The 13,525-nt window shown below is 39.0% G+C and overlaps 1 protein-coding gene across 1 annotated transcript in view; it reads left to right on the top strand.

Annotated features, from left to right (window-relative positions):
• LOC140235173 (uncharacterized) overlaps window positions 1–12,591 on the top strand; it is a 94,373-nt gene extending 81,782 nt beyond the window's left edge. The window contains exon 8 of the mRNA XM_072315208.1: window positions 12,432–12,591. Coding sequence (XP_072171309.1) covers window positions 12,432–12,565 — 134 coding nt within the window. The 3' untranslated portion in view covers window positions 12,566–12,591. The remainder of the gene's footprint in view (window positions 1–12,431) is intronic.
• The last annotated feature ends 934 nt before the right edge of the window (window positions 12,592–13,525 follow it).

The following is a 13,525-nucleotide window of genomic DNA, read 5'->3' as shown; positions in this document are numbered from 1 at the left end:
AGCTCAAGTGAGCAATTGGAATCACTAATCATTGCCTGTTGTCCATTGTCTGTTGTGCATAAACTTTTAACATTTTCAACTTTTTCTTGAAACTCCATGATGGATTTTCACCAAACGCGCTCTCCATCTTTGCTCTTGAAAACAACATTGCACGGCTGACAGCCACAGCATGCGATAGAACTAAATATCAAGTGATGGGCAATCGACCAATGGGATAGCTATATTCTTTTTAGGTGTTGTATGATTTGCAAGAAAGTGTGGAAAATAATTTATTGCAATATTGAGGTGAGACCCCCCCCCCCCCCCCCCCCCCGTTTCTGTTCACATGCATCTTACAATCTTACATAAACCCAGCGCCAGCGATTGTAAGATTCTCTTGCGTTCACTTTGATTATTTGTTGTTTCTCTGCGCCAGGATTAGGGCAAGATTAGGCAGGGGATGATGAAGTGAGGATGAAGTAAAGATGCAGAAACCACATCCATCAGTTGAAAAAACATAGGATTAGTGATCTAAAGAGCAGTGAATGCACTGGATGCTAGCTTCCTTTAATGGTGTGGTGTTCACCAGAAAATCATGGTTTACCTGTTTTGGGTTTTTTTGTTTTCCACAGACATCCTAATGAACATTCAATGGTGCGATATGAGGCAGAGTAGATGCATGAGAAAAGATAAGCTTTACCAGCTCTATTAGATACCATGCTATCCTTTACATTAACTTGTGGGCAGAGTCTATGACTAAAATGTTCTTTTTACAAAGCTTTGATATATAAGGCCAATTGTTTACACGATTAACTCTGGATGAGGTGAAAGCTTAAGCATTATCTTATTACCGCTCCATGGTTGTCAATGTTTTGAGTAGACATAGTAATTGGAACACAATGCGATCAAGCAACGGATACTTTGAATGTAGTTCTGGTTATCTTCATGATTGAACTTTCCTATAAAAGAGATGGGATTTCATTTTGATAGGGTGTATCTTACCATGTGATCTTCTTCCTGAGTGCCCTATTTTGTTCTCCCATGCATTTATCAACTCATTCGAGAAAAAAAAAAAGAGGATACATAAAATCAGCTTAGTTTCAGCAAATTTCCCCTTGCGTGAATTTTCCTGCTTGATGAAAGGTGGACAGAACTGCTTCAATTCATGAGTGATATTTTATCTCCATCTTATTTCTTTTTTTCTTTTCTTTTTTTTTGGGTGGGGGAGGGGGTGGGTGGGTTAAAAGTCAAACATATCTATTTCAAACATATAAATCATGTGTTTCTCTTAATTCCCTCGGTAATTTTTACCTTGTGTATTACAGACAAATAGGATCTCTTCATACACATATTCCATTCATATTGATCAGTATCCTAATGCCAAATTCAAGAGGGAAAATATCAGTCCTTGCAAATTAATCTTAAACTATATTGGTGTGATATGTTCTCTTATCATAATGAAAGCTAAGGTAATGATTTTCTCTGCACTAATATTCATGTTCATTTACTGTTTACATGTAAAATATGAATTAAATCTTTTTCTAAACTAATACCATAACCATTCTTACATCCATGAGAACTAAGTAAACATACATATTATCACTGACTATTTTAGCTAGGAAACAAATTTGCTTTGTATTAATTACACATGCATAATGATAGGCATATGTGTAACTGGTATGTCTGTTATATTTTGTATATGTGTGTGTGTTAATTCAGTAAAATAGTTCTTGTTGACATCCTTTCCCCTTTTCAGTGATTTGGTAGGATAAAACTACCTTTGCTATTACAATACACTGCCTTCATCATCTGATTATGCAACTCTTACCTTTTTCTTGAAGAAGTCCCCTTACCCATTGTCTCTTTTTCTGTTACGCTGTTTTAATCAACTCACCAGTGTTTTGTGATACCTCATCAAAACTCAATTAAGCAGAGGTTGATTGCAAACTAGCTATCAAGGGCTCAGACACCTTGATTGGAATACAATGATGGCAATTCCAACGTGTACTGTATTGCCACACTGTCCCTCTTGAATGCACACACAAGAACATGGATGACCACAAAAAAGTCACCTCCTTGCTTCTTAAAGATTAGGCATCCCTAATGCACAAGAGCAACAACTTGATGATTTGATTTATATTTTAGTTTTTTATATATCTATTGATTTAACTTTTATTGGGAGGGGTTGTCACATATCAACTGAGAACCAGAAGGGCACTATTGCATTCTAAGATTTGAGCATAAATAGAAATAAAAAAATCAATTGTCATGAAATTAATACTGTATACGCCAAATATTTCGCAAGGTTTTTATTTTCGTGAATTTCACGAGTCAGCTGCTGTTTGCGAAATTAAAAACATGCGAAAATATTAACACTGGTGCCGATATGAATGTGACGAATGCATTCACATTTCTCTGTTCAGTACAGGACTCCATGATCGCGAATTTAACCACTCGCGAAATTGTCGGGAAGTCCCGATTCGCGAAAATTTGGACTCGCGAAATATATGGCGTATACAGTAGTTTGTTCAATCAAAAGTGGGTGAGTTATCAGCATTGCTCAAAATATTATGTGAAATGGCACCCTTGTTGTTTTTGATTTTGAACATTTTACTGAAAATGAAAATAATTACAAATTTACACCATAATGTAGAGGACATCAAGCTCTACAACTTGACACCAATAACTCAATACCCCCCCCCCCCCAATTTGCAATATCGCCCTTCTTGTTCTAAGCTGACAATATAATCTACACTAGATATGTATGTGAGGTAAAAATAAAATTGCATTTCTAGAACACCCTACTTCTACTTATGATCTTTTGTATAAACTCATATGGCAACATCATAATTATTCAGATTTCGAGAAATGAAACTGAATTATTTATGTTATGTCATCAGCCGAGTGTATGAAATCAATAAGTCTCAGAGGATAATCATTGTAAAGCAGGAGCTGAATATAGATGTAACAATTTGTCGCCGGTCACACGAACTGACGAATCACTCGATTTTGGGTCAAATTTTCGATTTTGAGATTTTCAATCATTTCGATAGTAGACATTCCATACTACATATTCTGAAATTCTCAGTGTGTAATTCGGTGTAATTTTTACGTAGTTATCACTTTTGTAGAAGTATGTAATTCCATTTGTGAAAATTATTTGTTTTCCCCATAGACGCGTGTGTTAAACAATCAGGCGATTCGACGGTTCGGTGACCGCGCGTACTAGTACGCGCGGCCACCGAACCGACGAATCAGTGCGCATTGACTTGCGTGTAGTTTTTGAGATTCAACAGTTCATTGACCGCGCGCACAGTGCGCGTACTATGTAATACATGACAATAACAACGCTCAATGTACATGTACATATGGACACATATGGAAAATGACAACGTTCTTTGCAGACCGAAAATACATGCATGCAGCTCTTTGACGATTTCCCGCTTATTTGTTTACAGTACAATTCGATAGAAACTTCACAAGTTAGAGCAAGAATTGAAGCCTGATGTACTACAAAAATAATTGGAAATTATAGACATGAAAGTGTAGCAACCATAAGTCAAAAATGGGTTAACTTCAAACGCGATTTTCTCGAATTGTCATTCTTATGCAAACCTGAGGGATTCGTCGGTTCGTGTGACCGGCGACGAATTGGTTTCAGCAAAAGCCAGAACCAAACTGTTGTTTGTTAGATTTATGTATACGTACCAGTATGTGTTTGTGTGGGTGTGTATGTGTGACTATGTTTGTGTGTGTTTTCAGTGTGGTGATTGTAATAACAAAAGAAGGAAGGAAAATACTGAACTCAGGGTAGATATTCAAGATGATCAAATGAACCCCAGTAAGGTTTCACCCAGTCCTTGGGTGCAGGTGAAATCCCTTTGATCTGGGATTAATGCCGGATTAGGCTTTGCAATGAGGAGGTGTTTGGAATGTGATTAGGCAGAAGTCTTTGAGAAATCTTGTCAGAGGAAAATCCCAGAATAATGAGGCTTGTGTGCTTCTGAATGGTTATTGATTTTGATCATCTGTACCAGTTGTTAATTATCATCAATTAGTTTGTCTAGGGTGGACAGAAGGCCACAAGCTGCATTCACTTTGCTGCTTTTCATTGAATGGGGGGAAAACCCACATGGAATTTCTGCATCAAATGTTCCACAGATGTTTCCAAGATTTGATTTTGAAAACTGAGCCAAGATCTGAGCAGTGTATGTGCTGACATTACAATTTCATCAGTATTTTGAAAGTTAGATATCTGTGCAGGGACAGTTCAGTGTCATCTGTATTTTGAATGTTACATATCCGTGAAGCAATCCTGAACAGGATATCCAGTACTTTGTGAGATACTGGATATACCAGCCCATTTTTACCACTTATAGTTGCACTCAAACTCACTGAGGATATATGAATATACGGAAAATGGCAAATCGATGGCTAAAAGAGGATATTAGGGAAAAAGTAACAAAGTTCAGGCAAATTTTAAGTTGACAGACAAACATCAGTTTGCTATGTAATGTTTTTACTGTGGTTAAGCCTGCATTATTAATGTTGAGAAACTTTAGGTTCCATATGCACTTTTCCCAATCCATAGGCCACTGACACCCCTGTACATCCCATCCATATTAGATTTCCCACTCCCAACTCCAAGAATGGGTGCATAATTGGGCTAAAATGTAAGCAAACAGATTTCTGGAAATGGTATGATTTCTGTCATCTTTTGACGTATATTTCCTTCCAGTCACTCCTATGCAAACTATTCAGGATCTGTCCCAAATTTTAAGTGGCTTTTCTCCGGATTATGTGCATCGTAAGAAAAATCAAAGCTGTCCCAGATAGTTGAAAAAAATCTTTTAACCTGCCAGCCTGATGTTGCTTCTTAAAGACAGCTACTCTCCTTCCAATCCACAGTAATTGCCAAAACACGCTTTCAAAGAGAAATTCTTGATTCACAGCTTTGTATATAACTTGAGTGGAGTTATTCTGGATCTCCACACAGTGGTCTTGTGTTCTGCTAGATTTTTCTGCTCACGGTGGGATTATGTTGTGTATAAGGTGGGAGAATGAGTATGTAATCCATCCACATTTAGACTGATTAAATCCAGACAGATCTTCTTGTGTGTGATTCCCCCTTCAAGCTGTCGAGCAATGACTGATATGTTTTCATTTTTTTTTCTTCCATCCTCCCCCATCTCAATTAAAGAGTGAATCACACCACAAGATAGAAAGCCCTCCATTCGTCAACTGTATCCCGTCAATGCCCTCTTTGTTGTGTGTATCACTGTGAATCATCTTCCATCGCAATAGCTGTATGACATATTGAAGGCTAGCAGCGATAATTGCCTGCACGAGTCAAATCTTTCGTCCTGCTTGCAAGGGAGATTAATTTTGCTTTCTGTAGAATACCGCGAAATGTTTCGGGTTCATGTTTGTAGACCACTCAGCTGTCCTACATTGATGTCAAACTAATGTGATATAATGATAAAGTTCTTTTGCTTCAAGTGACTTTTAGTTCACTACCTACCCTACTCATTAGCGAATAAATCTTTCAATTTATTGTTAAAAAAAGCATTTGAAATCCCATTTATTTCAGTAATGTTATGCAAGTTTATCATGTTTCATATGTTGTCACATACAATGTATATGTATGAAGCACTTTGTACCCTATGGAAAAGGGGCTCTACAAAGTGCACAATATATGTATGACACCTTGAAATCATCAAACTATTCAACCTCAATACAATCTAATCAAGAGGTTTATGAAGTTATAGCTAATTTCAAGAAAATACAGAAAATAGGTTTGCTAAGCAGTCAGTGTTATGGCTGTCAAACTTCCAATATCTACCTGAAACTTCTTCATGCCATGAAACCCACCCAAGCTGTGAAGATGGGCAGACATTTTCTACAGGTTGCAATAATTCAATACTTGAATGGCACCCCAAACTGGCTGTGGTCCTGAGGACAAAAAAAAAAAAAAAAAATTAAAAAAAAAAAATAGTATGTCAGATTACCTTTTACCAGTGACTGTGAACCAATGCAATTGATGTCATGTTTTTTCTATTCAAGCTTCACAGAGTTTATTTGTCTGGAAACAAGATTTATTTCATGCCCATATTTTCTTGGAACTATGACAATAAGTGCATGTCTCCACACATTCCTCATCACCAAGGCATAAACATGTTTATTTTGTTACATTTTTTTTTCTATACATGATTTTTTTTTTTTTTTTTTTTTTTTTTTACAGATGTAATTTCTGTTGGCGTGAAAGATCGTTTGTCTATGCTTGAAGGTGTTGTAAAGCTTTATTCATTTTTCGTTGTTGAAGCTTTATACATCTGTTTAGATCTTAAGAGCAGACAAATTTATTTGTGTAGACTAGATACCACCTGGAAAGATGTACATGACTTGCTATTGGTTGTGCCCATGCATTTAATTCCATTTTATCACTTGAAAATGTGCCACTGTAGTTCTCAGTAGTTACATTCACCCAACCTTTGATGATTAGCTTGTAGTTTTAAACTGTCAAGCGCATCCAGAGGACACCTTAATCTTAAAGTTTGAATTTTCAAGCAAGAGTCCTACTTGATGATTAGGCCGCAGACCCGGCATAAATACATACTAAAGCACTAGCTAAAAACCCAGCATTACGGCACCCAGTGGATGTTGACCCAGAAGATGAGGGGGAATATTATTCATTGAGAGGTCACACAAACTTTGTTGATTACCTTTGTTAACCATGGATAGAACATAAACACTAAAGTCTCGTTTTAGCAGAGCCTTTTAAATCAGAGTTACGGCGACAATGTCCAGGCAATCTTCTTTTTTTTTTTTTGGGGGGGGGGGCCTTACCTGTTAAGATGGTCCTCGCACTATGTTGCTCTGATGTTGTTGCAATGATGTTTGCCAAAATCTACCCTAACCATCAGCTGGGTAATTTACCCGACATGACCTTGACAACCCTTCTTTTTAGATGCTCTCATGGTAAAGTTCCGGTATAAACTCAAGAGCGCGGCGTCTACACGGACAAACACGACATCTACACGGATCAGCACGGCAGCTACACGGCAGCCACACAGACTACCCCGGATTGCTCTGCCAACACGGCAGTCCGCGGATGATGCCGGATGTTTTTGACCTCCAAAAGTTGCCGTGTTGGCCTCCCGGCGTCAACACGGATCTCTCCGCGGATCAGATCCGGGGTGGTCCGGGGTGATCCTGGATGTCTATGTGACTGGGGCATTAACGTGAAAGGGGTACCCATTGATCACTGCATTTGTGGTGCAAGGTGCAGCTAGACATACATTCACAATTTATCTCTATGGTAGTTAGTTTACAGCTCACACACCTCATCCTACCCTCACTTCTGCCCCTCTCCCTCCCCCCTTAATTATCACTTGATGACAAGCATTATGCTCCATCCATTTTCAGAAATCATGGGGGAGGGTGAAAAATTATCATTACCACTTCGTAATGCTCATAGCCACCAATCCCGCCTCATATCCAACTGGACCCCATAGAAGACCAGCTTAGCATAGCTGAATATGGGCTACTTGCATCCATCTTCTCAGATGGAAAATGAACAAACAAAAACAAACAAACTAACAAACAATCCTACTTGCAAACTGTAAAATAACTTCAAGCACATGACCTCAGCCATGAGTGGTCCTTTTATGGTCATCTGTAGGGGCTACTAAGCCGGCCAAACTCCTAATAGTAGATACAGTTATTAGGGTGAAATTAACTTTCAGGCTGGCCCTTGGAACTTGCTGCAAGACCAATGAGTATTTCACATGTTGTGTGATTGCAAAGTGTGTACATGTACAGGTACAATGTATGAGATAAGGCAGGCACAACAGTATACAAATTATGCATTGGACAGAGTGGATCGGTGAGAATTGGATGCCTGAGTTTAACTTTGGAACTATATAAACCCACAAGCACAGTGAGTGGGTTTTAGACTGTTCCAAAGTTAACAAGAGCATCCAATTCTCACTGATCCACGAAATAGGCCTGTGCATCATTTGTGTTAGAAAATGGGCCCGTAAATTCATGAAATGCAGCCATTTGCCGCATCATGCGTCTGGTACGGGTACACCTACAGCACTATACAAGACTTTTAGCCATGCGTTCGGATTTTACCAGGCGCTTGGCTCAGTGTGTGGATCGGTAAAAAATCAGTGCATGACAATCAACCAATCAGATTGCAGAGATTCTAAAGCCCATGTTATAATATTGAATAATTTGGTGAAGTGAAGCTTGGCCAGACATTGTAGCCCTGATGAACGAAAATGTGACTTGAAGTGACGAGAGGGGTAGTGCATGTATGGCAAGCAGATTTGCAGAAAACTGGATTATGGTAAATCACTCTACCTCTTCATCCATCAGGCATAACTGTATAGAAAGTCGCATGTAACACTCTTTGGCAAAAGAGAGATGACTATTTGTGTATCGTTGCCCTTAAAGGGAAGGTAAACCCAAAAAGCAATGTGGATTGAGTGAAAGCAGCAACATTAGTAGAACACATCAGTGAAAGTTTGAGGAAAATCGGACAATCGATGCAAAGGTTATGAATTTTTAAAGTTTTGGTGTTGAAACCGCTGGATGAGGAGACTACTAGAGGATATGACGTATGAGTGGACAACAATACAGAGAAAATATAAAGGAAATTCAACAAAAATTCACTTTTCTAGAATTATGAAGGAGCAATGGACCAACCTCTTTCAGAAAGCAGGGGGAATAATTGCTACCCCTAACATATGTCAATATCAAGTTGATGGAATTTGTAATTTTCATGAAAAATGGATTTTTGTAGAATTTTCTTTATATTTTCTTGGTATTGTTGTCCACTCATACGTCATAACCTCTAGTAGTCTCCTCGTCCAGCGGTTCCAACACCAAAACTTTAAAAATTCATAACTTTTGCATCGATTGTCCGATTTTCTTTAAACTTTCACTGATGTGTTCTACTAATGTTGCTGCTTTCACTCAATCAACATTGCTCTTGGGGTTTATCTTCCCTTTAATATGTGCAGGACAGAGAGGAATCTCAATTATAAAGCATTCAGCAAAAAAAAAAAAAAAAAAAAAAAAGCCCCAGCCCAGCCTTAAACGATGCCACCCCAGAATAATCCACCAAACACTTGATTATATTGCGCAATACTCATTTGTCCCAGATCATGATTTGTGACTCCCAGGTAGTGAAAGGGAAGGCATAGATAATTCTTCCACATCCAACTTTTTTTTTTTTTTACACTCTACCGGTCAATCAGAGGAGAGAAATTAGAAGAGCAATCAAGCAATCTACATTTTCTCTTTTATTATGTTAGCATACTTGAGTCACATAGATTGCAGATCAAGAAGCAGTGATTCAGACATAATAACTGGGGGCAAATATAAAGAGAAAGCTTTTTAGAGGCACAAATCCAATCATGGAACCACAAAAGTAGGGCGAATGTAATGTCTCGATAAATGGGATAATAAGATCGAAGAGATCTGTGCCGTACACCAGTCAGACATTTTCAATTATGCTATCAAGCAACTTTGTAAAGGCAATTAAAGAAGTCTAGCAGTGGGATTAATATGTCCAACATGGTAAGGGGTCCTGAGGTTAAAGATAGGATCGCAATGTTGTACTTACGTATATATCGTAGTTTAAATCTCGTTCAAATGCCATGCAACCTCTAGAAGGAATGCTGTCTTTATTCTTGTTTGCTGTATTCATAAAAGATTGCAGCAGGAGAGATATGGTTCCAACACGGCCTATTGCTAAAGCAGCCTGTAAACTGTGCCAGGCATTCCAGCAAGTACGATCATGGTAGACCATTAAAGCATGACTGCGAGTAACCTCTCCATGAATGAAGGTGCTTTGATTGATTGACCAATAAAATTGATAACATTTAATTCCACATACGTGTAGATCAGAATGTACAAAATAACAGAAAATGATGGTTTATACTCACAATACAAACTGTGCAGTGTGGAATGGCAGAGAGTACATTGAAATATGGCATGGCACATACTTGACTGCTGTACCAATATAGTTTTGGAGGGGAGGGAAAAGATAAACCTAGCCCATGAATCAGATGAAATGACATGGATATGGATAAAGAGGCTTGAGAAAGACCAGACAAAGCTGAAGTTGCAGAACAGTACAAGGGAGAAAATTAGCAATAGCAGATAGTTCTCGGCTTTAAAAGTCCATGTGTGTCCACTCTCTCCATATGTATTAAAGAGGTCAGGATATGGATAGCAGGGAACATTTTACCAGTAAGGTAAGCTTGTGTTTTTATCTCAATTACAAGTTCCAAATTGCTCCACCTGAAAATGAACCTTTAAGAAGTCCAGGAACTGTTTATAAAATGTTGGTTCAATACAAACAGTGCTCGGTGGAAGATTGCATAAATGATTTCTTTTGTTTTTGACACATTTGGGATCCTTACACTTGGTACCATAAGTCTGTGATGGAAGTATTCACCCACATGGCCAAATCATGTACACAAACTACATTGAAAATAACAAAAGTATGCATTGACTCACATGCAACAAGTTGCTCTGTAAATGTGGATGTTTTCACGCAAGTGATTTTTCGTGCTCGGCCTGGTAAGATGAGTTTCGCATGTTTTTAATTCAGTGGTATCAAAACTTCCACTACTGGAACATATGGCAAGCTAAAATATTCACATGCTTTTATTTTCGCGCTAGTTTCTGATTGTGTGAAATGAAAAAAAAAAAAAAGAATTTCAACACCACAGAAAATGTCCACTTTTACATTATGCACCAAATCAATCTACACTGCAATGTAATGTGTTTGAAAGCCACCAGATTTGTGTGTGTGTGTGTGTGTGTGTGTGTGTGTGTTTTAAAAGCACATTTCAGAAGAACTATCAATGGACTGTAGTAGTCTTCCCACTTCACATTTTGAAAGCATCTGTTTGTTTGTTATGGTTGTTTTCTTATTTCCATGATATCCCAATTCAACAAAGGGTCGTTCTGTATGTTGACTTTTCTAAATTGCAGATGTGCCCAGATTTTGTGACCCTGGTTAGGACAAGCCTCCTTCCAAATGCCACATAATGATATTTCTTCACATGGTATTTAAGGTAATATTTTCTGATAAAACCAGAAAAATTATCATACTTGCTCACAGATTGTATTAGTGCATTCATCCAAAGTATTTAGATCCATCTTTTTCCTCTTTGATTTATCTGTTTGGGATAATCGGTTTTAATGGTTAAATTCCCTTGTCTAAGTTTGTCACAGTCTTCTCTTTGCCTCCAGTTTCATTGTATCTTTTTCTTTAACCACTCCATTTCTCTTCATTTTTCCTCCCTTGTAAATTTCATTGATTGTTTTCTTCATAGAATTCTCCCCCTGAAGAAGTCAATTGGCAAAGCAATCAAAGTCCAATGAATCTCTCCAAGGAGCGACTATTTGTCTGTAATTGTATCATTGCATCAGCACCCGCACCTTCATAAGCAATTTTCTTCCCATTTGTGCCAGCCCTGTCAATTGTACAACGTCCACTTAATTCTAACTAAAGTCATTGTTAATCTGCCACTGTTAAGGACCTGCAACTAACCCCTGGGTGGCAGAGAATTGGCAGGGAGGGGAGGGTTCCAAGAGACATTGCCTGTGTGTGAGATGGTGGCTACAAAATCATCATGATTCAAGTCACACTGCATGCTATCAGAATATTTCTCTTCCCCCCACCCTTGTGGTCGAATGTAATTGCTCGCCTATTATGTGCGTCTGGAATGCCACCCTTTTTATAACCTGGACGTTGTCGCAGCCGGCATAATGGAGGAGTAAAACATTCAGCTAGATTGGCTCTACCAGTTTCATTTTATTGGTTACCAGTCAATTTAGATTGTTTATCTCGGACTAGGGATTAATTTTGAGGGGAGCAGTATTTTCCCTGAAGTGGAATATCTTGTCCTTCTTATTTGGATAGCGAAGAGTAAAGAGTCTTACATAAGGTGGAAGACTGAGCCCATCTCTTTCTTCCACAAAGCTTTTTTGACAGTTTTTCCTCTTCCTGTCTTTCCTTCTTCTGCACATGATGAACTCAGTATGATTGTCCAATTGCTCTGTGAGGAACAAAATGGAGCCATGAGTCAACAGTCAATGTGTTCATGGAGTTAACATTGCATCTTCTTTCCAACATGATAGAAGTGGTTCAGAGCTGAGTATTTTATTGAATCCAGCTAGACATTCAGTGAGTGCCTTATTCTGGTGAACACACCTGATTCCTCTAGTTACCAATTGCCCTGTCATAGCATCATATTTTGTAGCAACAGTCATCTTGTGGCCGATACCAAAGAAGTTTAACTGTCAATTTACTTTCCAAAGGACATTGTTAACATGTATGCCTGTTTGGTTTATCACTTGTTGTCATGAAATGTGCAATTCACTCCAGGTTTTTAATAGTTACTGCTTTGTTTTGTTCTCAAATCCAGGAAACTTTGTCATGACCACTTTGGAGGAGGTAGAAGAAGCAGTCAAAGACCACCGTTTTGGCCGCAATGGATTCGAGAAGGCCCCAGACTGGAACACCCAAAGTGGTCTGGACTATCTTGACTCACAGTTCTAAATGGTTCGTTATGCAAGACAGGATAAAAGTACCCAAACTTTCAGTTCTGCAGCCAATTACTGAGATTGGCCTAGACTACCTGAACTACCAGTACTAAGACTTATCATCAGGACTGAACTGTCCTGTCAAGACCCCCAGTTCTGAGGGTGATTGCCACGACAAGCTAATACTACTGTGGTTCCAAGATCGCAGTGTAATCACCAAGAGATTCATGGACTTCCTGGACCACTAATTCTGAGTTTGATAACTGAAATTCTCTGAGACCTCCTCAATTGCCAGCTCTGCAACTCATTTGCACAATTGGGCAAGATAGCTTGAAATAATAGTTATGAGGCTTATCACCTGAACAGCTCAAGCCTGCCTGAACTACCGGCATTGAGATTAATCACTCAATAAGATTGGACAAGTCTGCCTGAACTACCATCCCTCTGATCTTAATCACCAAGATTGGACAGGACTTCTGTAGACTAGCAGCTCTCAGAGGCTGATCACCCAGAATGGACAGGACTGCCTAGATCGACCACCAGCTCTCTGAGGCTGATCATCTAGTTTGGACAAGACTTGCCTAGACTGCCAGCCCTCTGTGGCTGACCACCAGGAAAGACCACCTATACTACCAACTCTGCAGGCTGATCATCAAGATTGAACCAGACCTGCTTAGACTACCAACTCTCTGAGGCTGAGTGTCAAGATTGGACAAGACTGCCTAGACCACCAGCTCTCTGAGGTTCATCATCAAGATTGGACAAGACTGTGTGGACTATCAGCTCTTTGAGATTGATTACCAAGATTGAACAAAACTGCCTGGACCATTAAGTTTCTGCGGCTGATCACCAAGATTGGACAAGACTACCTATACTACCAGCCCTCTCTTGCTGACCACCCGTGTTGGACAAGACCGCCTAGACTTCCAACTCTGCAAGGCTGATCTTCAAGATTAAAGAGACTTGCCTGGACTAC

Source organism: Diadema setosum, chromosome 11 (assembly GCF_964275005.1).
Source record: "Diadema setosum chromosome 11, eeDiaSeto1, whole genome shotgun sequence".
Lineage (NCBI taxonomy): Eukaryota > Metazoa > Echinodermata > Echinoidea > Diadematoida > Diadematidae > Diadema > Diadema setosum.
This window is presented reverse-complemented; position numbering and strand designations above follow the sequence as displayed.